The sequence below is a fragment of the Sebastes umbrosus genome, chromosome 1 (assembly GCF_015220745.1).
Source record: "Sebastes umbrosus isolate fSebUmb1 chromosome 1, fSebUmb1.pri, whole genome shotgun sequence".
NCBI lineage: Eukaryota > Metazoa > Chordata > Actinopteri > Perciformes > Sebastidae > Sebastes > Sebastes umbrosus.
Genome location: NC_051269.1, coordinates 32596004 through 32622562, shown reverse-complemented (window position 1 = coordinate 32622562; position 26559 = coordinate 32596004). Strand labels below are relative to the sequence as shown.

The window sequence follows — 26559 nt, the reverse complement described above, 5'->3', positions numbered from 1 at the left end:
ATGTAAACATGTTCTAGTAAAAACACAAAATATAAATATGAACCTGAAAATGAGCACAATATGGGACCTTTAAGCAGCACATAAACCTCTGTACAAGACACTGGGAGCTTTTAGAGTCATACCAAACCGCTCCACCCAAACAAGCCCCCCTCCCTTGCTACGATCTCTGGGCATAAACCAACACTTTCATCATCTGGGGGGGGTAAGGCATTTAAGACACGCTCACACATCAAAGAGAACACGCCGCACTATCAGCCGTCGCTCGGTTAGCCTTCAAACAACCGAGCCCTTTCCCTCGCTCCCCCCGCCACCACCACATGCAAATAAATTAACTTGGCAAAACAAACCCCTCCATTTCTTTCATTGTTTCACCCACCCCCCTCCACCCCCATACACATTTTTCCCCCTTCAAGCAAACCCACTCGTCTTCATTAAAAATACAGCAATTAGTATAATTCGCTAACTTCTCTCGTTAATCACAAACCTGCCGTGTAATGAGGGGAACCCTCCGCACGTGCACGCTCTCGAGCAGACGTGAACAAGCGGCGAATGAAAACAGAGCAATTAAAAGGCATTGTAATTAACGGACTTATTGCGTATAATTTGTTAAACAGCTGAAAGGGAGACCGGCACTAAGGGTATGTGGGGGGGAGAAAAAGTGATTATTTCTCCCGCTCCGTCATCGTCCTCAGATTTACCTCCTCGCTACCACCATCCTTCCTTTTCACATTAAGGGGGGGAAACAGGAAGACTGCTTAATTATCCATTCCTTGTTTTCTCTTAGATGAATGGGGGGTGCACACGAGAGCCTTCTGCTGGGTTACTGCTAACTGGGCCACATTCCCACACTTCTTGTAACATATTAGTCTTTTTGTCATTAGCAGAGGCACAAGAGGTGAAGAAAGGCATATTGTGTTGAGAAATGACAGCACGGGGAGATATTTTCTTGTCAACTTTACGCAGAAATTCTGTTTTTTTTTTCATGACAATTGAGGAATAAAGGGAAAACACAGGAAACTAGGCCAAATGTGCGAGTGAAACCAGCGAGGGCCTGTAGCAGGAACGAGACGTGAACTCCTACGCTTCCGCAAACCTCCCCGTTTGACTGTTGTTTGATGTATGTGGAGCAGTTTTCTTTTTTTTTTCCATGGCTGTCAGCGAAATATAGCGGATGAAAGATGAGGCAACAGGGAACGGAGGGATGGAGGACGATGGAGGCGAATGCACCTGGACAGAACACGCTTTTGGCCATGTCAGGACATGATAGTGGGCGACCTGAAGCATCATCTCATTGAGGGGGAAACCACGTCACTGCACCCAGCGTTACAAAGCTTTTTATACATGTGCTACAGGAGGAGGGGGTTGATGTGCAAATCACACCAAATGCACCCAATGCAAGAGTGTAATTTTACCATTGGGTACAGGAATCCACATGGGAGCCTTTGCTTTTCTGTGTACATATCTTTAAAAAAAAAAAGTTCTAAAGTCTATCTATTGCATGAAAAAAGAGACCAAACCAGGGTGAACCATGTGTAATAATTGCCGAGCTTATTAACGCCAGCTCCCGAGGCTAGTGTAGTTAGCAGGGACAGCGTGTTGTGACCGTACGCCCCAAGAGGGGATTGGAAAAGGCTTCACACAGGCACACTGGCTGAGAGTCATTTATTTGATTAGATTTTTAATTAAATATCTCTCAGAGGAGAAGGAGGAGAGAGAGAAAAAAAACATAACTTTTTTATCATTTAATGTCTAATTCCAATTTATTTGGAGACAGGCCATTTCTCTAATTGTGTCTTTCCTTAAATACGTGTATCTCTTCCTGCCCGTCTGTCTGCAGCAGCTCATTTCTCCTCCTCTTCCTCCCTCTTCCTATCTGCTCTCTCACCATACTGCACCTTTCTATTCTTCCTTCCTCTTCTCTCTCTCTCACCTTCCATGTTTCTCCTTCCATCAATTTGCCTTCAGCCCAAGTCTCCCTCAAGACATTTTGCCCTCTCTTTCTGTCAATCACCATTTCCCTCCCTCCCTCTGCTCCATCCACCTTTGCCAATCCATCCTCTCTCCATCCCTCACACCCTCCCTCCCTCATAAATCCTCCTCTTCCTTCCCTTTACATCCCCTCCATCCCTCGTACCTTCCTCACCCTGTGTGTGTGAGAGGAGAGAGCGGTGTGTCTGACTGCGGCTCCATTGGGAGTGTGTGTGTGTGCTCAGGGGTGTAATCCTCTCTGACAGGGACAAGGTTGAGAGATAGAGACGAGGTAACGTCACATAGGCCTCTAAAAGCTGCAGTCCCAGTCCCCTGCCTTGCTGCTCCATAACTTCAGCGGTATGAGACATTCTCACAGTATGATGGTGTATTAGGGCCATTGTAGGTAAAAAAATAAAAATAAATTACGGAGCCAGGGGAGTGGGGGAATATTCCGAGAAATACAACTCTCCGAGATTAAAGTCATAAATTTACGAGCAAAAAACTTGCATATTCTCTGAGATTGAAGTTGTAAATTTACAAGAAAAAACTCACAAATTTAATAGAAAAAAACTTTGATATTCTCTGAGATTAAAGTGGTAAATTTACGAGAAAAAAACTCACAAATTTACGAGAAAAAAATATTCTTTGAGATTATAAAGTCATAAAATCCATTCTCATTTGTTTATCTGGGGCGGGTTGCGGGGGCAGCAGGCTAAAAGGGGTATTCCAGATGTCCCTCTCCCCAGCAAACAATAAGGACATAATTCACCATAATCTGTGGTTCAACACAAGCAGTTATGTTATGTGCCTTTTCTGTGTTGTTTTCCCTTCACACCGACAGTGACAGTTAACAGTGTCAGCGTGTAACTGGAAACGCAGTGTGTTCAGAGTAACGTCTTCTCAACGGTTAGCAGACACACCTTTGTGTATTCAAAGACCGAAATTGTTTCTCTCTACTTTCCTGTAACTTCTATAGCATTAATACTTACAGTATGTTCATAAGAGAACACATTAAGAACATGAAAGAAAACGTGTATATGTATCTTTCAGGCTCTCAGTTTTTCTCATAAATGTATGACTTTATAACCACAACATTTTGCTATTTTTTTCTCATAAATTTGCCACTTTAATCTCAGAGAATATCCACGTTTTTTTCTCGGAAAATCATGACTTGAATCTCGGATATTCTTACCCCCCTCCCCCGGCTCCGTAATTATTTATTTTTACATACAATGGCCTTAATACGCCGTCGTACTCACAGAGCATCATCTTCTATTATCTATCATTTTGTCATCATTTCTCTTCCTATTTTAACACCATAATGAGTATAACTATCTGCTTGGGTTTGCAACAGGAGGGTTCGAAAAATAGGGAACAATAACAAGTGATGCAACTTTTTTGAAGCCTAAATAATCAAGGTGCCTATTTTCAGTAGGGTGCCTCTTCTCAAGGACGCCCTAAACCAGTGACAAGTGTGATACACAAAAGGACGTAACCTCAAACTTGAACCCCCAGTGGGGAAACTATCTGTGCATGTGTGACATGTTTTTGTGCAGAGTCCGAGCCAGTTTCATCCCCTCTCCCTCCCTGTTTTCGTACCTCCTGAGTAAGAGCTTCGGGTGGTTCTTGCTCTCCAGGTTTTTGTCGATGAGGTCAGACAGGAGCTGTTTGAGAACGCCCGTGGCGTACTCCATCTCTCCCTGCAGCGCCGTCATGATGAGGGAGGCCACGTTGCCCCGGTCGCGCATGGAGAAGGACCGCTGCGCCTCCAGGGTGCGGATGAAGGTCAGCAGGAAGTGCTTTTTGGTCAGCAGCTGGCCGAACAACGTCAGGGCCTTCTCCGTGTTAGCGGGGACCTGGAGAGGAAGGAGGGCACGGAGGTGATGGTGGGGAGGAGAGGAGGTGGACGGAGGAAAAGTAGGTTGAACATGGGGTAGAGAAAATGAAAGGGAGGCAAGGATGGAGGGAGGGGATGAAGGTAGTGTGAAGGAAGCAGGAAGGGAAGGATAGAAAAAGTGCAGAATATCAGAGGGAGGGAGATATAGAGGAGAGTGAAGCAGAGTTTGAGATCAGGATGAAGAGGAGGATGTGAGTTATAGTTGAGAAATGGATTCATGAGTAGAGTATGAGTGAGAATGGGCAATATTAGATGAAGGGTATATTGGCAAAAGTGCACACACGCATATACACTCACAATATATCTATCTACATACAGGGAAAATCCGCTTACAGATGCATCCATAAAACAAGGTTTGCACTCTTGTTTTACTACCTATTATTGTCCCAGTGCTCACCCCGTTTTCCCAGTCCTCCCTCCCTCTTTAACTCCCTCCATCCCCCCCCCCACCCCCCTTTCCACCGATTCTCGTCTTCTCTCAAAGTAACGGCCAGGTCTCCCCCTCTGAGGGGGGGAAACGGGAGGTTTGAAGTGAGAATGTGAGCTTCATGCTGTAATAAGAAATTGATCTGCTTGCCAGCGCACTACTGTGGCCTGTGATTGCCTGGGCCATACAAATGAAAATCCAATGTCGCGCTACACTATCCCTTTGGAATACAGTTGATAGCACGAGCAGATACTGCGCGTCTCAAAGCCCTCTCCCATGCATGTCAGCGGGGTGTGCATTTCCATGTGATGTATGTTTGAGAGTCTAATGTATACGGAGAAATGATGGAAGCACGTGTGCATGCCACGTTACAGTGTCCACACAACCCCGGCTCCACACGAGTGATAGAGTGTTCCCTCTTGAGAAAGGAGCAGTAGTGGAGGGGAGAGTGTTTTATTGAACGTGTGAACATTGCTTTTTCAGGAGCCTCAAACAGGCTTGGTCCTGTAGAAGCAATCTATCACTTGTACCAAGTCTTAGTGGAGCTCGGACGTTGCTCACTCCCCCCAAAAAAAGAACTGTCCCTTCACTGCATTACATCAAACTGGAGATTTTCTCCCACCCAAGTTATTTCTCCACACTAGTCTAGGCTTGAAGCCACTTCTGCCTCGACCCCGCCGCTAAAGAGCTGTCGAAGATGAAAGACGTTTGGCAGACACGTTCAGATAGCCCACCTCTGATATGATGGAGATTTTTATCTTACCAAATCAGTCCCTAAAACGTCTGACACAGAAACTGTGTTAAAGTGCTGTTAGATTTCCACTTTTAGATATTTCCATGTTTGATGTTACCCTTCTAAACCCTTACTGATCAAACCCCAGTACAGATAGAATTAACTTTAAAAGCAATAACCATTTCAAAGCAGTAGAAATTACTTTGGAAAAGAAAAAGAAAAAAACATTAAAAACTCTAAAACTTGCAGATCAAAACAAGAATCTCCACTGGATTTATGCTAAGCTTTTTCTTCCTCCCAGACATATTGTTCTCCCAAAACTTTCTGAATCCTAATAAATTTAATCAAACTAAAAATACAAAAACATGAGGGCGCTCTCTACTGACCCGTACCTCCATCTCCTTGAGCACAGGATGATCCTCAATCCCAGGGAAGAGGACTCTCATGGCGTAGGTGCGGTAGTCCAGGAAGGGGATTCCTGCTCCATCCAGCTCCTGAGTCAGCTCGTGGATGTCCGTCTGCAGCTCCGCAAAGGCTGTGCACAAGGATACGTAAATGGTTACAAATGCATCATAAAGGTTGTCTTACTAAGTTTTGTTTCAAGTGACATAAACATTTCTGAAGATGAAATACAGACTTGAATCACACAGGAATGAAAAACACTGTTTTTATAGCTATAGTCTTCAACACTCATGTCTTGATTTTGATGACAACTTATAATCAGTCTTCAGTTTGACATTTAGCGTTCTGTCAGCAGTGGCCCGACACAAACACTCATTTAAAGACACATAATGACTGAGTGCTGTTATAATTGCTTTGGTACGTATTTATCCCAAACAAACCGCTGCTTTTAAACCTGTAAAGCACATCACTGCATGTGCAGAAGAGGAATTTTCTTGGGAAAGAGGTACGTTTAGAAGGAATTTAATTCGAAACATGATTGTATGTAATCAACTGGCAAAAGGGAGTAGCAAAGAAAATGTATTCAGATGTTAGATGCTACAACCTAACAATCGTTAATGCGTTAAAGCACTTAGCGTAGTCCATAAAAGTGACAAAAACATGAATCTCCTCAGGCTCATTTGTCCTTTCCAACTTTTACAGTTTAAAGTAAACTGACGGACAAACGTCCACACAGCAGTTTATAAGGAGAGTGAATGTGATTAAGAAAGCTTATATGTTCAATCGGAACTATCTGACAATACTGCTACCAATGTGCGGAATATTGATATTAATAGAGTTCAACTTGACTAAGACCAAAACAACCAATGAGTCGACTAATCAACTAAGAGAGGCAGCGCAAATTATTACTATTACTAAAATCCTCCAATTCTTAGGTTGTGTTCTCAAGTAATGATTTTTTTTCTTCCCAAAAAAGGGAAATTAAGACTTCAAACATTAAAGGATACCCAAAAGAGAAGAAAGAATGGTCACAGTGCAGGATAATCCAACTTAAAACATCTGCAAAAAGTTGAAATCAACTCTAGAGACAGTCTTTATCTCAACTTTGACTATTCCTGCCTCCGTCAATCTGATTTCCAGCAACATGTTTCAGAGTAGAAAAAGGCAGCACAGGTGAAAGTGAGGAAAAAGATGGAGGCGTGTGGAGGAGTAGCAGCGGCGAAAAGCAGCATTATGTGATCGCTCTGTGCTGAGAGCAGAGAGAAAGATGGAGGGAAGGAGGAGGAGAGAGGAAAAGTGTTGTGGTGCTCGGTGGCTGGAGGGGAGTTCAGGATGGAATTGCACACAGGAACATGAGCCTGTGAGTACACACACATTACACGCTGCCACCTCACACGCTTGTACTCCAGCAGCCCCACACACACACACACACTTTTTCCTGTCTTGCCCCACAGCTGAACACATAACCTAGTGCCCAGATGATTAATGTGAGTGCATGTGTCAGTATTTTTACACATTTTCCACTCCCAGCGAGTGTGTGTTGTGACCCCGTTCTGTATACTCCAGTGGCTTCACAAGTCACATCTAGAGGGAACAAACGGGATCAAATCCATTCTCTCACTCACAACCCATACAATAGTGCATATATATTTTTAGTGCTGCAGCGCCTTGATTCTATTTTATAAATACAAAACTCCCCCGAGGAGAAAATATACAGCTATACGCTTCCATTAACTCGACTGTGGGTGTGTGTGTGTGCGAGTGTGTGTGCCCTATAGTGTCACCCAAAATACACCAACACATGGATACACAACCCAAACAAATAAGGAAGCAAAGCCCAGACTAACAGATGGCTTGTGTCACCCTATCCCTCTCTTCCTATCTCTCTTTTTTCTCCCTCTTTCTTCCCTTCAAAGTGACATCTTAGAGGTCACCTCTCTCTCCCCGATGGCTGCGTCTCCTCTGCTACATCCCTCCATCTCTCTGTTTGTTTGGCTCACTCATGCCATCCATCTCTCTCTGCATCTCTTCTTTCTATTCTTTCATCTATACATTCAGTAGTGTCGCTTGTCTGCTCCATTTCTGTTTGCTGCTCTCTTTGAAAGAAAGAGGTTCTCTCCACCTCTCCACTATTTCCCCCCACATATTCTAATCACTTCCCTTCTTTTCACTCCATGCTGTCCTCTTATTTGTCCACCCATCTCCTTCAGCAACCAAATATTTATCCAGCATTATCTCCCGCCATCCTCATATCAATTTCCTTCTCTCTCTTCTCTTTAAAATTCTTTCTTTAGCACGTTTCCCACTGGACAAAAAAAACACCCACTAACATTTTGTCTTCAGTGGGAGCTGTTACAATCGCCATTCATTCTTGGGACAAATGACTGCAGTAGTCACCAGTATTTATCGGCTCCAGCTCCGATCAGCAGTGATGGAGACGTTCATTTTTGCCCCTTTTCCGGGTCACGTCTAGAGGGTTACCCACAAATTTCAAAAACTCTTGCCTGACTCACTGCATGACGACCTATCCTCCTAACCTTAACCATCTCTCTTCGAGATTTTTCGTGTTACCTTCTAGACACGTGCCTTTTTCCGGCGCAATGCTATGTGACGTTGAATTGAATATATAATAAATAAAATCAACAGGGATTTGGATGATTATTATAATTTACTAACGTACAAAACATAAAGTTGATATGCTCTCCTTGAAGCCACCAGACTCCAGTCATCAACAGTCATTTTATCTCGCCGATCATCGTAAAACACATTTCATTCAAACTTGACAGTTTGGTGGTAATAAACCCTTAATTCACAGAGTTAGATGTGAAAAGAAACAGCTGTTGTATGCGCTCCTCAAAGCCACCAGACTCCAGTCAGACACCAGTCAATTTAGCTCGCTGATCATCGTAAAAAACACTTATTGAAACTCGTTAATTTGGTCGAAATAAACCCTTAATTCACCGAGTTAGATGTGAAAAGAAACAGCCGTTGTATGCGCTCCTCAAAGCCACCAGACTCTATTGACAGAAACGATCATTTTACCTCGCTGATCATTGTAAAACACACATCAGTCAAACTCGACAGAAACAAAATAAAACTCATCAGAATCTTCTTTGTTAGTCTTTCCACTGTTCCAACAATCACCAACTCTGGTTTGAGAGTTTGAAAGAGAGACAAAATAAGTAACAGATGTAAAAAAAAGTAACCACTGTAACTGCTTTCTACTGTTTACTAACCGTGCTTTCCGGCACGTTCGTGACATTGAACGTGACAAATCAGAAACAAACAGAAAGGCATACTTGTTTACTGGCATGGTAAAGGAGTCTATCGCCCTATCGTCCCTATTTTAGCTGGTTTACCCATGTTTAAAAACCCCATATATGTGCTAATTTCGGTGGAAAAAGGAAATTTAGTGCTAACTGCTTCCCCTCTTGTTTTGCCCTCTCTCCTAATCTTCCTATCCATCCTCCTTCAGTGCCCACTTCCCCTCCCTTCCTCCTCTCACAAGTTGTCTGCCTTATTTATCTCCCTCGCTCCGTCCCCCTCCTTCCATCCATCCTGTTGTCGTCTTCCAGACAGTGGTGACAGCGGGGGACAGACAGGGTCAGGGCTCCTGGACTCACCGCCACACACCCCAGCCAATCATTGTTTGACCTGCTGTGTGGGTTTATGCGTGTGTGTGTGTGATTGTGAGTAGTTGCAAAAGAGCAGGACATAAAGAGTTGAGTGTCAGGGGGAGTGGTGTGAAGTGACACGCACAAAGTCACCCCCTGAGCAGATGACTGGCACAGTTAATAGTTAGCCTGCGTTACATAACGTTCGTCTTTACCACTGCCTGATAAGCAGAATACCTTGCCATTTTACATTTATTCAATCTGACATTGCGTTGATGTTAAGGGGATTTTTTATAACCAATCGGTAGCAAGTAATGTGTCCTTCCCGCCAACGTCATTTTTAGTTGACACAGGAACTGCGGTAGTAGTTGCTAGGAGCAGGTAACTTTCATAGTTTAAAGGTGCTCTATACGATATCCAGAGCATTAATATATCATCAAACAACTGTTTGCTATGTAAAGATATAGAGGAGTAAATGTCTACCTGAGCAGAGAATGAAGTCACTCTCCCTCTGTACGTGTTGTAATCAGAGTTTCTCCTCGCTTTGTTGACATACAGCCGCCACTCTGCACTGCATCATACAGCGGTTACAGCTGATAACGCCGTCCCGACCAACGGCGCCATTGCGGAAGCGTAGCATCCACTCTCCGGTTTCCCCCCAGGTTAACATTGTTAGCTCTGTCAGCAGTGTTGCTATTGTTTTCACTGTTAGCACCATTAGCTACTCAGCCGTCACCATGCTGAGAGCCATGCAGAGGCAATAGAAATGCTCCCAATCTCGCATTTAGCAACTTTAAGTTTTGTTATTTCTTTAAATTGATTTATAACAACCTGTATAGCCGGGTCAATCTCATGCCTTTTTTATTTTTCACGGATGTCGCTGGCTAACCAGCTATAGAGGAAGATGATGTTGCCATTTTCAATCATGCCTACAGAGCTCTGATTGGATGGTCTATCAAAAAGACAGGTTGCATTATGGGACGTGTAGGCCCATACTAGGGAAGTCAGGATATCTCGGTACATTGTTGTATTACTTTTGACCATTTTTTTTTTTATATCTGTGCCACATATTTAAACCCGAACAAGCAGATCATTTCTGGACAGCCCTACTAGTAGCTACAGTAAAGTCATGTTGTCATATTTGAAGTTTACTAAAGCAGTGCAACAAGTGAAGTAATCTATAATACAAATGTATTCTGATGATCATGGTTATCAGTATTCTCCTTCTCTTTCTCCCCATCTGCTTCGGTCTCTCTTGCCAGACAAACCAGTAACAGCATCAGTAGGCTCTCACTGGATCCTGCCAAATGAATATATGCTAATGTATTGGTGTGTAAGTCTCTCTGCCCCTGCTTCAGTCGCTGCCAAACCCCTGCCCCCTTACTACGCCTCACTTTCCCACCTCTGTGCCCTGCATCTATCTAACCTCCATCTACTCCCTCCCTCTCGCAGTGTGGATGGTAGCGAGGCCAGCCAGGCAGCTCTCTCATGGGGTGGAGAGCCAACATCTGGTGGCTGGCTCAGATCAAAGTACTCCTCTGGAAACACACCAACACCCCCGCACACATGCACACACACACACACACACTGCTGCCACCTAACAGCAGGGGGACAGTTGGCAGTGAGAGGGAGGGAGAAATAGAGAGTGAAAGAGAAAGCAGAGAGAGAAATGGATAGGACTATTGAATGAATGGGAGTTGTGAAGCTTTTGCGGTAAACTGCAGCGATTTACAGAAAGTCATTTGGGGACATGGGAGTTATTCAGGGAGAAAAGATGAAGAGAAACTAGCAGAATACAAGCATTATGAAAGTGAGGTTTGAGCGGTAAGCTTGACACCCTCTTCTTTTGACCAGGTTTTGTCCAAACTCACCTTCCTTGCACTCGAGGGCCACCCTGGACTCCAGGTTGTCCATCTGCAGCTGCAGCCGTTTGAGGGTGCGGTCGGCATCCCGCGACTTCCTCTTATAAGCAATAAGCACCACAATGATCACCAGCAACAGCAAGCCGCCACCTCCTCCGATACCAATGATAGCAGGCAGAGTGAGCAGGCTGTCTGAGTAGATCTGCAATGTCCCCGGTGAGTATTCAAAGCCTCCAACGCGCACCTGGTAGAAGGACACAAACAGAAAAGTTACACACAAAATAATCAGTTTGCAGCAGTATTTTGCAGGAAGCTGAGGCTGTAAACCATTTACATTTAGGGTTACATAAAGTAGAAGATAAATTAAATGCTGCTACCAAAATTCATACAGATCATACAGGCCCACACCTGGCCACTTTAAATCCAGTATAGTGCTAAAAAATTCTGCAAGGTGCCAGTGCTAAATCCCACATTGCATTTATACTGGCAAACCAAGCTGTGTCGAGTTGAGCCAAGTGCAGGCCTAAACTCCCCAAAACCCTTTATATCTGGGTTGGGGGAGGCAACATCTGTGCCCCGGGGCTGTCTTTGGAACCAGCGAAACAAGTATACGCAGCCACACACACACATCTGACTTTCAACCGTATCACATTAAAACAGTTCTGGCTTGCAGAACACGTAAATAAAAAAAATAAAAAAAATGCTGGGATATTTTTTTTTCTCCGGTCTTCTTTTTGTTTTCCTCTTTTATTCCATCTTTAACTGGCTCTATGAAATACCAAATGGAGGAGGGTAAAAATAGACACAGACCTCTCACGCCCACTAGCCATTTTTTGGTCTCTATTGAATATCAATACTGTTGAAATCCCAAGGAGGACGCCAGCCAAACGAGACCGATCAAAAGCTTCTAAGACATAAATGCAGTCGCAAAAAACGCCAACGGTGGAAAGAGACGGGATGTGTGCGTTTGTGTGCGTGCGGCTATATGAATGAGGAAGAGAAATCTCGAGTAATTAAAAGAGATTTAGGTCTGATGGATGGGGAGGAAAGAATGAGATGAATGAATAAAAAAAAGGCAGGAAGTGGATTGATATAAAGAGGAGGGAATGAATAGCACAGCGGAAACAGCGCTGAGAACAGGAGCTATAGAAGAAGAAGAAGACGGGCTGAGCTGTGGAAAGAAAATGTGAAAGCCAGATGCTCCAGAGGTGGGAAGGAAGGAAATCAAGTGGGATGATGAAATAGCAGGTACTTAAGATAGAAAAATGTAACTTGGGAGAGGGATATGTACGGGTGTATCCAGACACCTCACCCTGGATGGCCTCATGCTTTAAACCGTGTGGGACAATTCAAGTTAACATAATGAAGAAAGGCTCATCACATATTCAACAAACAGTAATGTAGACAATTTTTACTCACCGTGACTTTGTGTTCTCCGGTCAGGTTGGGCCATTCACACAGCAGCTGGCTCTCCGACAGGGTGAGAACGCAGGGCGTCTCCCCGATCAGCACCGTGTAGTTCAGCTTAGAGTTTCCTGGGGCGGCAGGAATTAGGTTGCGGCCCTGGAAACAGACACACACATGCTTCGGTTACTTACATACATAAGGTCAAAGTCTGAGGCGGTTCACACAAATAGAGTAATAATTATAGAGTATAAACCACAGACTGTATATAAAGATGGATGGCATGACAGCTCCCCAAAAGTGAAGCCAAAATATCTCGATCGCCACGCCCCCCCTCCATGTTAGTGGATGGGACATGGGCCAAACTAAAAACCCAAAGTACACGTCAAATACATTTCTCCCAAAGATGGTTTCTGTCATTTTATGAAGTTCTTATCACGCTGATGTATGTTCAAGTGTTCATTTTTCTGATAAGTTTGGTTTTAATAAGGAATTTGATGCTATAAAAAGGGGGTGAAACATCATGATTGACAGCTGTGAGTCTCTCTCGCTGACAAGCTGCGGCCGTGCTCGGCTCGCGATTGGTTCGGGCGGGTGACCTCGATACCGCGGCTGATCGCTACTGCGCAGACTTTGGCTCCAAATTACATCAAAATTTCAAGATGGCAGCTCCGAGATATTTTGGCTTCACTTCTGTGCAGTGGGAGGAAGTGGAGACGCGTCGTCCATCTTTATATACAGTCTATGATATAAACTGTGATTAATGCTGTCGAAAAAAAAAAATACTTGTATCTGATTGGCTGGCAGGTGTCCGTCAGGTGTCGAGCTGCAGCTCTAATCAGTGTGCAAGGTACTTCAAAATGCAGGTAACCATAGCAACAGTGCTTCTGCACAGAACTGACTGATCGGGCAACACAATATGAGAATCCTGTGCACACTGTACTTAACTTACTAAGTCTACGATGATGCTCTTGAGTTAAGAATGTAACTTGTACTAAATTTAGCCGATCAGCGATTGGACTATTTGATCCAGATCTGGTGGATAAATGCTGGCACAAATAAAAATGCTGTCAATGTACAATGAATGCATTCTATAGAAATCTCCTCTCCTGTGCTACCTCTACCAACCCCCCCTCATCCTTACGCACTGTGCTTTGCAGAGTGGGAGGAAAAAAAATTGCTGGAAAATCTTGATGATGAACATCTAATTTCTCTGCAATTATTTAATAGGATGCCGTTTCTGTGCTGCTTATTTCTGCCATTCTTTACCCGGAGCACCGTGCGGCAATCAGAGCTTTTCATTATAGAATTATATTTAAAGTTACGGGGGGAGAAAGACGTGATTCTTCATTTCTAAAACTCCACCCTGATTGGTCGAGAGAGGAAAAGGCTTTCGTTTTCCATGAAATTGCATGGTAATTTCCTCTCTCGCTCCTGAGGCTTTGAAGTTCAAGGGGAGAGGTGAAACGACAAAAGACGGCGCATGCGGGTGGGTGGGAGGGGCAAAGCCTTTATGAACGCGCTCCGGATCCAAATGCGTGCTGCCTCTATGACTTAGAGTAAACATGGCTATGAAGTCTCTCTTCAGAAGTTGTCTGATAAAAATCTGAGCAGGTGGCATAGCAACGCGTGGGTCCACTTTATAAACATTACTTTCCTTTGCACCTGATTTTAAAAGGGGGCGTTTTTTTTTTCTTAAAGGTCTCCAAACCCCATTGGAGACAGCAGGCGAAGAAATAACATCTTTCAAGGTTGAAGCACATCTGAAAGACGGCTGTGTTGAAAGAAAAACTCAAAGGAAGAGGAAGGAGGTAGTAAAGTGTCTGTACAGGAATGTTTGGAGCAAATCATTTCAAATGCCTGTCAGCCTCTTATCGTCTGTGTTGGATGCTGACTGGGAGGTCGCTGCAGCATTTTCTGAAAATAACTATTTGCGAGATTGAGCTATTAACGTCGCTGACAATACTCAACATTACTGGAACGCTGCTATCTGCTATTACTGCTCTTCCAGTGTGTCAGCTGAGTGTTAACACTCAGCTGACCTTCTTTTGTCCTGGAGTCCTGGTGTGTGTTTTAAGACATCTCTTCAGAGTAACCTTCAATAAAAAGCTTTGATGCAAAACCACCACAAACGCCATCCTGATTCATTCACTCAGACATAAGAACCCTTTTTCTCGCCATGCCTGGACTACTGTTAAAGGAGACACAGCAGAAATAAAATGAGAAAGGTGATGCAAGAAAGGAGATGGGAAAAGATGACACAAAGAGAGGAGAAAAGGTAGAGACGGAGGAAGAAGACATGAGAAGGAAAGCTGAAAAAAAAGGAAGAAAAGTCAAGAGAAGAATAAAAAGCGAAAAGGATGTGATGGATGTAAAGCAAAGCCAGGTAGAGACAAGGCCAAAACAGATCAATGCTAAAGCGCACAAGGCAATTTACCTTGAGTATGAGCGGTGAGCTGGGCTTCAGCTCTAGCATGCCTGAGGGGCTCAGAGGTTCAAACACGGGGTCCGGGTGGTAGCTGAAAGTCTCGTTTACCACCAGCACAGAGCGCACGTCGTCCATGACAAAGCCGATCTCGTCAGGACTGCTGCCCGATTCCGAGAAGGCTTTGTCGGATCCGGCCACGGAGGGCGCCAGGCACACCATCACGGTGTTGTTGACGACCGTGCAGTTCTGCAGGAGGGGATGAGAACAGGGGAGAATATATGATAAACAATTGAATCAAGTTTGATGAGGTGACAATGTATGTAACTCCTGAAATACTCAATAAATTCAATCCTAATATCCCAGACAATTGTATTACATGTAGAACAGAGAAAAGAACTCTATTTCATTGCATTTGGAAGTGTAAACACTAGGGCTGTCAAAGCTAACGTGATAATAACGCATTAACGCAACTTGCAATTTTCAGGTTGTAGCAGGCTCAGTTTTAAAGCCAGAGTGAAGATACTGGTATAATATGAAACTAGAAAACCTAAGGAATCCATTGGTATCAACCATGTCATACTAGCTTGGTGCAAAGGAGGGTGAATAACGCTCCAAACTTATGCTAATTGTTGGCGAGGAAAAACTGGCATGGCCATTTTCAAAGGGGTCTCTTGACCTCTGACCTCAAGATATGTGAATGAAAATGGGTTCTATGGGTACCCACGAGTCTCCCCTTTACAGACATGCCCACTTTACGATAATCACATGCAGTTTGAGCATATTTCTTATGCTAAATGCAGTACCTGTGAGGGTTTTGTGTTGTTAATTGATTTCCAATACTAAATATATACATACATTTCCATAAAGCATTCATATTTGTCCACTCCCATGTTGATAAGAGTACTAAATACTTGACAAATCTCCGTTTAAGGTACATTTTGAACAGATATAAAATGTGTGATTAATTTGCGATTAATCGTGATTGAATATTTATTATTGATTGACAGCCCTAGTAAACACATACACGACTTTTGGAAAGGAATAATTGACACAATTTTCAACATCATCCACAAAGACATCCCTGTCAGCCCAGAGATTTGTATCATTGGTCTTATCCCAGAAGCATTGGCCCGGAGAACTCATGAACGCAAGTTGATTAACCTTTGTCTAATATAAGCGAAGCGTCTTATTGCTAGACATTGGACAAGTGTTTGTTGTCCGTCTTTGAACTTTTGGATTAAAGTGCTTTCCTCTTGCATAGCAACTGAAAAGCTTGTATACACAATCAAACAAAAAAAGTTACATCTTTCATAACATATGGGATTTATATCTTTCATTTTTGGAATCAAGACCTGATAACGTAACTTGTTGAATTAGATATGGATCAATGAGACTGTAGCCGCAAACAGGCAGGTATGTATGCATTTCTGCATGTAGGAATTTGTATATATGTATACAAGTAATTTAATGTATTTTTAATGTTTTTATTATAATTTAGTAAACTATCATTTTTGTTGTTCATGGTTGGGTGTATGGGCGGACGGGGGGAAGATGTCTCGAGGGAGACTTGACAGATGTAACCAAGCCGCTTTGGAAAAGTGATGTATTATGTTCAAAATCAATAAAGATATGTGATAAATAAAGTTTAATGAGGTGATTTAATTTCCTATCTAACAACCTTTCTACCTTGTTAACGCCTTGCAGCAGTGATAAGACATACATTTTTTTTTTTTAAATCATGTTCACTCATACATAATCAATAATATATACTGTATAATATATACTGTATAATGGCTGAAACAGGGTTATGTGATATGAGTGATTAAATGTCTCTGTAATGACATAATGAAGAAGAGGCTGGCTTAATAACATCAGTGTCGTAATCAGTGTTGATATCATCTGGAAATCCCTTGTGGGGTTCGACACTTAAATCAGTCACCGAAGAACAAATTAGACCGTAATGACTCGCGGAATAACAGGAGAGGTCAGCCGGTAGCTGTTAACAATAACACGGCGCGGCTAAAGAGACCTTTGAATAGTTTCACAGCGTGTTTCTAGCTTTACATTATGTTCTATTTGTCACATGCTAACACCCCTCACACACAAAAAGGTGTGTAAAATCACAAAGGCACAGAACAAAACTGTGTTTATAGGTCACAAAAAAAACAAAAAAACATTAACCAAGCAGAATAGCAATGACTGCAGAGAGAGAGACAGGGGGACAAAGGGAAAAAGACGGGATATTTTTACTTTGAGCCAAGAGCGGGAGAAAGGTTAGCTAAGCCCCGTGGTGGTAGGTGAAGAGAGGGGGATTTGCCGGAGCTGCTTTATTGCTGGTTGACATTTCAAAGGTTAAACTGCTAAAAGGAAATTCAACATCAAAAACAAACAGAAAATGGGCCCTTGGCTGGTTGACCGACGGGTCAGGAGTGTGTGTGTGTGTATCGTCTGAAAATCAGTTTTTCCACAGAGAGGGAGACAGTGTGGGTGCGAGAGAGACACCTGTGTGTCTATATTGGTCTCCCTCTGTCTCACTTGCCAAGTCAAGTCACTGCTTTTTTTTTGTTTTGTCAATAAAAAACTGTGTGCGGGTGTCTGGATCCGACCACTTACATTTTCTGACTTGGCAGCTCCATACTTGGCTCTCATTTTGGGCTCCTTGATGGTGGCCAGATTGGTTCCAGTAATGGTCAACATGGTTCCTCCGCTAAAAGAAAAAAAAAAAAAGAAATAACAAGACTTAATGTAGAGAAAATCAGGACAAACATAATTATACAACACTGAGAAAAGCAATTCTATGTACACTTGTGTGTCATATATTCATGTATCTCCTGCTCTACTTTGTCTTGCAAGTGCATACACTATTCAGCGGGCCCATCACTGGAGATAAATGTTAATAAATGTGTTCTCTGTGGGAGCCAGGAGGGCCCTCCAGTTGGTGATTTACCATTAATGCTCGCTCCTGCTGTAGCCTTTTCGCCTGCGTATTCATGGAAGCCCATTTTCAGGTAATGATAGCAATGCTGAAGCCCTTGCATGAATGTTAAAAGCTGCTTTAAACCGATGTGGAGGCTGGATGGAAGAATAAGCGAATATGTGGCATTAATCCTGAGAGCCGGAGCTTTTTGGCCTCTCCTCAGCGCCCCTCCACAGCCAGGGGGAGGAATTTTCAGAGTGTATTAAAGTTGGTATTTTTCAGCATGAGGTAAGCTCAGCACCTGCACCGCTGTCAGTGATCTGACACTTTCTGTAACCTTTACACCTGTGACCTATTCAGGACTATGTGACGCTGACCAGCAGAGAGTCCTATTCCCCCCTACGCCGGCTTCTCGACAGCCTCTGCGGGCCCGAGAGGCTGAACTTTATCTGATGTGAGCTGTTCTGACAGCAGCTAAATAAGTTAGCATACAACCTAAAAACTGGAGTGGGGTAAGGCGAGGCTTGAAGCCTAGTGCCACTGTGAGTCACCGCTGGCACCAATGAACTAAAAAAGCAAATGATACACTGGCTGGCTGGTATACTGCGAGGTTTCATACAGGCAAAAAAAAAAAGAGCATATTCTGTATCACTGTCCCAAGTGTTGTAAAGCTTCGGAAGAAATCTCTAATACAAGAATATCTACTAGTTCAGTGGCTCTGGTGTTCTGTTCTCTGAGTAGCAGCAGCTGAGGACGACTCAGCATGACATTACATCCATTCCATGGTGGAACTAGAGCATCCTAAAATGGAAATATACATGAACCCATAGACGAAACATTCACATCTGGGGCTGTGTTCTTCTGAGGCCAGATGGAGCCGGTAAAGGGGAAAGGGAGGTGAGGCCAGCCCCAGGCCTTGAAGGGATAATCAGGTGTTTTGAAGTGGGGTTGTATGAGGTACTTATCCGTAGTAGGTGTATTACTTAGTAGATGACGGTCGACGTCCCACCATTATCGGGAAACAGACAGGAGCACCGACACCGGAGCAAAGCAATACAGTGCTGTGGACAGGCACGGCAGAAAAACTTATTTTAGCCACCTAAAAGAAAGGCCCACCTGAAAAAATATATATCCGTTTAAGTGTACGCTACATTTAGAATATTTTCCGACGGCGAAGTGAACTGAAATGTATCTATACTGTTTTTGTCATCTGAGCCTGCTGGCTTTGGAGAGAGCATTGATAAGTTTCACTTTCAGTTCAGTTCCCCGTCGGAAAGGAGAAGGAAAAGGCTGTCTCACGGAGAGATAAAGCAGTGAAAATATTCTAAACATAGCGTACACTTAAACAAATATCAATGTTTTTAGGTGAGTCTTTCTTTTAGGTGGCTAAAATACGTTTTTCTGCCATCCTCGTCCACAGCGCTGCATTGCTTTGCTCCAGTGTCGGTACTCCTGTGTGTTTCTCCAAGCAGGGGGCATGCCAACCATCATCTACTGTAAGTAATACACCGACTATGGATAAGTACCTCATACAACCCCACTCCAAAACACCCAAACTATCCCTTTAAGGGGAAAGTGGTCCTGGGAAGGACTCCGGGGCTGAGGCGTTAGCTGGGCGAGAAGCGAAAGAGGGCTTTTAAGTGTCTTAAAGGAGGGCGACTGATGTTGAAGTGGTGAATAGAGCGAGCAGGCAAAGTAATTTAGGAGATTTCCATACAGTTAAACCTTTGTTGGTGGAGTAGCAGAACACAGAGCTGCGGACATGTCAAGGTAAATGTGAACAAGCAGTAGCTCAAGGTCAGTAAAAACCTGCTTTGTATCAATGTGTCAACACTCAACAGAGTAGTTCTGTGAGAAGATAAGAATCTTTCCCACACATACTGTGTACACCATAATGGTGTACTGAGTGCACTGTACTACGCTGTGTAAACAAGGTGGACACGCAGTGCCATGTGTGTTTGTGTGTTGTTAGCCTGAGAACCTCTTCCTGAAGGGAGGGGAACAAGTCTGAGTCACATCAAATTTGTGTTTTGGACAAGGGAGGATCAGCGCTGTTTGAAATCGCCCCGGCAAAAGGGTCACCGAAGGCGACGCGGCGACAAAATACCTTGGTAAATAAAAGCGTGATTGGCCTGGAGAACCACGCACCTCCTCCTCTGGGAGTGAAACACCAAACACAAGCCGAGCACCGAGGTTATTTCTTCCCGAGGCGGGAACCAACACTTTCATTCTTCTTTCCCCTCGCCTATACCCTGAGCTATTTTATTTATCCTGTTCCAAATGAGACTTCTCATCCGCTCACACCTCTTTTGCATGAGGAGAGACTTTGTCTCCCTGCTGAGTTTTAAATGCGGCTCCCGTTTTCACCTCGACTCCCTGCGAAGATGCAGAAGTGGATTGTTACACTGTCTGAACAGACAATGTGTCTGGTGAAAATCTAACGTGGGGATACTCCCAAACAAATACCTGGAATATACTGTATACAAGCCAGACTTTACTTTTTTCGGGGGCTGTAGCAGGCCCAGTTTTAGAGATGGACTGAAGACATGTCATGAAGGAGGCTAAATAACACTCTGAAGACACTCTAAATTTTGGCGAGGAAAAACTGGCATGGCCATTTTCAAAGTGGTCCCTTGACCTCTGACCTCAAGATATGTGAATGAAAACAGGTTCTATGGGTACCCACGAGTCTCCTCTTTACAGACATGCCCACTTTATGTTAATCACATGCAGTTTTGGGCAAAACCCATGTAGTTGTTTGCAGTATAAGTGTGTTATTTTCTCTTATTCTAAAAATGGTGTATTCGAATATTTCTGCAAACTGGGGTCCCTACACAGTCTTGGAATTACATAAATTGAGTATCACTGTAAAGCTGAAACTCTTTGGATCCAATGAGCCCAACTGTATTCATGTGTGATGATGTTAGTCCCCATAGTAGCCATTTCATTGTATTGAGACCATTTCTTTTAAAGTTGACCTCACTGTATAAAATGCCCTTATGGTGACCTCTAGGATAATCACAGCCTCATGAAACTTTACAGCCACAAACTACAGACCTGGGGCATTCAGAGGATGGATGGCTTTCCTAGGTAGATTGACAATAAGGGGGTTTCTGAGCAGTTTCCAGAAAAGAGGTGCTCGCCATCCAATTGCCGAAAAATGCAATTCTTGCAGAAATCTCCAAATGTCAAAAGTTTTTGAAACCAAATCACAGCATGGCTTTTTCTATGGTGTTCCTCAAGGTCTTGGTGTCTAAATGTTGTATTTAGGAGGAATTATTGATAATTTTTATCAATTCTTGAGTGATAAAAAATAGTTAAATTTAGCACCAAATCTGTGTAGCAAATGTTATCGACCCAGAATTGCTGCAACAACGTACGAGACATAATAGATCATGGGGATGACCATCATATACTTCCATCATAATGTTATACGCCCTTATACACTTTCACAATTTATGTTAATTAATTCATGTATATTTCTGATTTATGACTAGAAAAACTTGACACACAGTGCTGAGCTGCATCTCAAGTTAATCTTCAGGTTCCCAGCTTTCAGATGATGTACACCACAAAAAGAAGGATGGAGTGGAAAAGGTTAAAGACAATCTCCGAGCAACAGGGTTGTGACTATGACATGCAACCTGTGCAAGTAATTTATTTGTTTTTGTTCGGCCTTTACTTTTCATATGGATGACATCGCTGGCTATTTTTTGGGGATTCTTCCATTATTTGAATACCAGCTTGTATTTCAGAAGTTTTAAAGTAATGCAACAGAAAAAACATACTGTAAAAAAACTCAGGAAATAATGTATGACATGTTCCTGGAACTATACTTTTGCAGTAAATGAGACAGTCAACAGTGTGTGTTTGTGTGTAAGTGCTGGCTGAGGAGTTTCTAGGTCATGCTAGTGAGCCCATTAGCACTTGGAAGCTCCAAGCTTCTTCTTTTTTTCCTCCCCTCCGCAACACAGCTTGTGTTTGCACAAGAACTCGTCCTGTGGCTATGTAGTTTCATTTCAATAAGTCAAGTAATATTTACAGATACATCTCTGCTGCAGCTCATCAACTGCTTCAGGAGCCTCCTTTACTGCTACTCCTGCTCTCACAGATTTACTTTAGAAACATAAAGATAAACAGAATAAATAATAATGTGCCTTTGAAAAGCAAACTAGTGAGAAAATGGAGAAGGATGTTTAGTTAGTCGAGACCCAGCCAGGGCTAAGCTAGCAGAATAATACATTTATCACATTTTACAGAGAGTTCATATTTCAGTTTAGTTGGCTATGCTCCTTGAAAAAAAAAAAAGGAATTAATGTATAGCGCAACCACCACAGGATTAATAATGTATTGTATCTGTACATCAAGCAGAATTGTAGATCAAACACTGTGTTGATGTGAATTATAGATAATGAAATAACCTTATGACATTATAGAATGATAGCTGATGGGATTTGCAATATGTTGCAGCAGCAACATAAAAACAAAATACACCAATTTATGCCAATATTGCCCAGTTTTCAAACCTTTCCTCTGAATTATTCAGCAGGAATCACTTTCAGGTTTGACATGCACGATGCATGCAATATTGGGAATTAATCAGTCTTGGTTTTGAGATAGCTGCAAGCTTCTACGCAACACACAAAATCCTCCACGTTCACAGAAAAAGTTTGTCTTTCCTGCACCCAGACTAGACTGATTGTGTCCTCACCTGGCGATGCTCCAGTCGGGCTCGATCTTGAGGATGGTGGGATCGTCTGAGTAGTTGAACTTGACCTCTGGGTTCCTCAGCTCGGCGGAGTTGATGTCCACCATGACCGGGGTGGTGCCTGAGGTTTGTCCCGCCGGGGTCACGCACACTATCTCCTTGTTGCTCCGCCTGGAGGAGCGGGAGATGAAGGGAGGACAGGAGAGAAAGAGAAGGAGAGGTGTTACATAGAAAGGTTGTTCTCAAAGTGGACTCTATAACAGAAGTTCTTGAAAAGGATTTTGAGTATTTGGGTGCCGACTCTCTGACAGACACACAGAATAAAAGCTGAAGTGAGTGCACAGGAAAAAAAAAAAGTTCTACTTCATCCCTTAAATAACTCATAAATTATTAATCAGATGCGACAAAAAAGGCCCGCACACACATAATGGTGACACAGTCGCCTATCCACAAGGCCGACATCTTTCAGTCTGTCCAGCCGTGGTTTCATCAGCCCGAATCACAGAGTGCTGCACTTCAAAGCTCTCTCTCTCTTCCCCTCTCTCTCTCTCTGTCTGTCTCTCCTTCCCTCCTGCGCTTTCTCTGGCTGATAGATCTGAAGTGGCAGATCAGGCTGGTCGTCTCTCTGTGTGATGTAACTCCCTCCCTAGCAGACAGGCAGCCAGCTGTGACCTGCTGGGAAACTTTGTGCCGCTGCCAGAAACTTTGTGCTCCACTCCAGTGGCTCGTTCCACCGTCCCTTCACCCCCTCGTCAGGGGGGAGACGCTGCTGGCCGAGCGGCGGGAGGACAGCTACCTGCGAGACAGCCCGTGTGTGTGCGAGTAATCAGTGTGTTGAGCAGGTGCGCTCTGACTGTGTGGAAGTCTGAATTTGCATATAAATACAGTGCGCAGGTAGGAGATTAACATTATGTAAGTATGTGTTTTGTGTCAATCGTCGTCTGCTAACATCCTACAGTGCCCCGCGAGCGTGAGTAAACGGTGTGTGTGTGTGCGTTGTGCAGGCATGGTGGCAGGCGGCACAGTGTGAAATTTTGAACACGAGTAGAACAAGCTGATCCGTACACAAATCCTCCCCCGTTATCTGCTGTGAAAGTGAAATCCACAGAAAGACGGAAGATGATGGAGAAGATGAAAGAGTGGAAACCTATTTTGGCGGCTCTATCTAGCGGCTTGCGGTAGGGCGGGGTTGGGTTTGGATACTGAGTGGAAATGGCGAAAGAAAGCAAAAAAAAAAAAACAGAGGGAATCGGGCGTCTTTGTCGGACACATCCCTGCCGTCTCCCAGGAGGCAATTTCAACAGCGTCCTCAAACTGAGAGGGGACTGAAGAGGGAATGAAGATGGAAAGAAAAAAATGAAGGACGATATAAAAAAAAAAGCTGGTTTTCTACATTCCACTAGTGCTGCGTTTCCATGGCAACCATTTTCACAACACCGTCGCTGCCGAGAGCGCCTGTGGTGCCGCGTACGTATTTTTGACAAGGTTGTGGCCACACAAAAGAAAGCCAAGAGGGGATACAGAGAGAAAGAAAAGAGAAGGGAAAGAAATGGGGTTGCAGGCGGAGATAAGAGGATGAGTGACTTGGGGTAAATAGGTTTTGATTAAAGCGGAGGCCCCACTGAATACAAAGACACATTAAAGAGATGGACTCAACCAGTTCATTACTTTGGCCATAAAGGTTATTGCTGCTCAGTGAATGAAAGGCCAAGACTATTATGTTCACCTTTCTCGGGATGTGCTACAGAGCTTTAAATTGGCCTTTACTTTTTCTTTTGATATGATATAAAAAGAACTTGATAGGTCCAAGCTCATTAGTTTAACCTGTCACTTGTTGCCTGAGATGAGGGAACCACTGTAATAAAAACACCAGAGTTATAGAGAATTCACTCCAAAAAAGAGAAACAAGAAAGAAAGAAACAAACTCTGGACTAGTGCCTCAGCTACAATGGACAAATGTATACGAGGATGTCAATTGATTCAAATTAATCGCATGATTGTTCATAGTTAATCGCAAAGTTTTTATCTGTTGTAAAGTATTTAATACTTTTGTCAACATGGGAGTGGGCAAATACGCTTGCTTTATGCAAATGTATGTATATATTTATTATTGGAAATCAATTAACAACCAAAGCTGTGTCAGTGTGTCAGTGTGCTGACTTGACTATGACTTGCCCCAAATTGCATGCAATTATCATAAAGTGGTCATGTATGTAAAGGGGAGACTCGTGGGTACCCATAGAACCCATTTTCATTCACATATCTTGAGGTCAGAGGTCAAGGGAGCCCTTTGAAAATGGACATGCCAGTTTTTCCTCACCAAAATTTAGCGTAGGTTTGGAACGTTATGTAGCCTCCTTTGCGACAAGCTAGTATGACACGGTTGGTACCAATGGATTTCTTAGGTTTCCTAGTTTCATATGATGCCAGAATCTTCACTCTGGCTTTAAGAGATGAGCCCGAAACAAATCGCAAGTTGTGTTAATGCATTAAATAAGTTCGAAATTAGTGGTGTTAAAACGAATTTGCGTTAACGCGATATTAACGCGTTAACCTTGACAGCCCTAGTGTAAACATGTTCTACCTGTTACCAATAGTTACCTTCACTAGTGAAGCTTCTGCCTTTCAGTACATAGGTGCTTGTTTTAGTTCTCTGACAATCTTTTCCTGTTAGGTTTCTTTTCTCTGCCGTCTGCCAGACACCATACATGAGTGGATTTAGTCCAGAGCTCAGTTCGTTGTCACTTTGCCAGGAAGGGACTCAAAGAAAACAATAGAGTTCTTTGGCTCGAGGAATTAGAGTCATATCAAATTGGATCTTTGTCTCCTCTTCTTTAAATCCTGCCACAATCTCTCGCAGAGTGAGTGACAACGGAAGATAACGGTGGCCGATTATTCTAAAAACTACAAAAAAAGGAGAGTTCAAAGCAGGAGAAATATGAGTTACCAATTACCAGCAACACCATATCATTCCTTCTAAATTATAGTCATATCTCTGACAAAATGTGGGCCATGCACTTAAGTCATTCACAGCACAACTGAACAATGACATCAGCTTCCCCGAGAAAAGGCTACGCTGTCATTCTCACAATTGCTGTGAATTACAGTACAGCAGGTCATCCTCTTGCCGGCAGCGTTTTTCAGACCTTCTGCACATCAAAAAGGCAGCGACCAGAGAAAAAAGGTGTTTTTAAAAAAAAACAAAACAGGGAATAACTATAATTATCAAAACACAGGAAACAGGAAAAGATGGCAGGTGGCAGGAGTAAAAGATGGGTGGGGGAAATCATTATGAGTTGAAATTGTCTACAGAGGAGCATAAGCCAAAAAGAAAATATCAGAATGACAGAATTTTTCTTTACGTTTCCAACCCTGTATTTCAGTAAGAAAATCAGCAGGCAGCATGCACACTGTTCTCCACCATTTGGTGGAGAACAACAGCGCAATAGAAATGTAAACTGTCCATGTTCCCAGTGAGCTCTATAAATACCTCTACAAACAGCAGGACCTTTGTGTGGCAATACTTCTCACTGTATATTCCTTCTTAGCCCTCAGTATTGCCAGATACAATATTTATATGATCATAGATGTATTTAATACTTAGGACTATAACTATCACACAACATGAGTGTAAACTATAGTTATCTTTGTGTCTTTATTATGCAAACAAACAGACTACTGTAGGTTAGAGAGCAAAACTATCGACATGCAATCAAAAAAATGTTTTACTGCAAGTAAAATAAAGTTGTGATTAAAAATGTATTAATGCAAATCCAAAAGTTTTGTTAACGAATCAAAAAGTTTTGTTAGCAAATCCATAGGTGATATTTGTGATGTGCTGTGCATTTACTAACAGTGGATGTTGTCAAGCTGTCAACTCCGATCGAGACTGGCCAATGTGTCTTACATCTTTCAGCGTAGGTCCCGCCCACGAGATTCACCTCAACAGCCAACAAAACTTTTGGATTCACATTAAAACATTTTTAATCATTATTTTATTTTACCTGCAATGGAACATTTTTTGATTGCAGTGTTGTTAGTTTTGCACTTTAACCTTTTTTTAGATTAGTGTGGAAATTTTTGCTCTCAAACCTATTATGTTTGGTTGGATAATAAAGACACAAAAGTAACTCCATAGTAAACTAGTATGAAAGTTTTGCAATGAAAAAATGTGCATACTAATAACTGCAATTTTA

The 26559-nt window shown here is 42.9% G+C and overlaps 1 protein-coding gene across 6 annotated transcripts in view; it reads right to left on the bottom strand.

Moving 5' to 3' along the window:
* The window catches only part of LOC119485011 (plexin-A1-like), a 233385-nt gene that overhangs the window by 17995 nt on the left and 188831 nt on the right, over positions 1 to 26559 (bottom strand). For 4 of the 6 annotated variants that reach the window (XR_005206159.1, XM_037764274.1, XM_037764301.1 and 1 more), the window contains 7 exons: positions 22367 to 22534; positions 17352 to 17445; positions 14748 to 14984; positions 12326 to 12469; positions 10916 to 11150; positions 5415 to 5563; positions 3571 to 3827 (listed from right to left, as the gene is read on the bottom strand). Coding sequence is in view for 5 of the 6 variants with exons in the window: in XM_037764274.1 (XP_037620202.1) it covers positions 3571 to 3827; positions 5415 to 5563; positions 10916 to 11150; positions 12326 to 12469; positions 14748 to 14984; positions 17352 to 17445; positions 22367 to 22534 (1284 nt within the window). In the remaining variant the exon portion in view is untranslated. The remainder of the gene's footprint in view (positions 1 to 3570; positions 3828 to 5414; positions 5564 to 10915; positions 11151 to 12325; positions 12470 to 14747; positions 14985 to 17351; positions 17446 to 22366; positions 22535 to 26559) is intronic. The other 2 variants (XM_037764292.1, XM_037764309.1) reach the window with 1 other exon arrangement.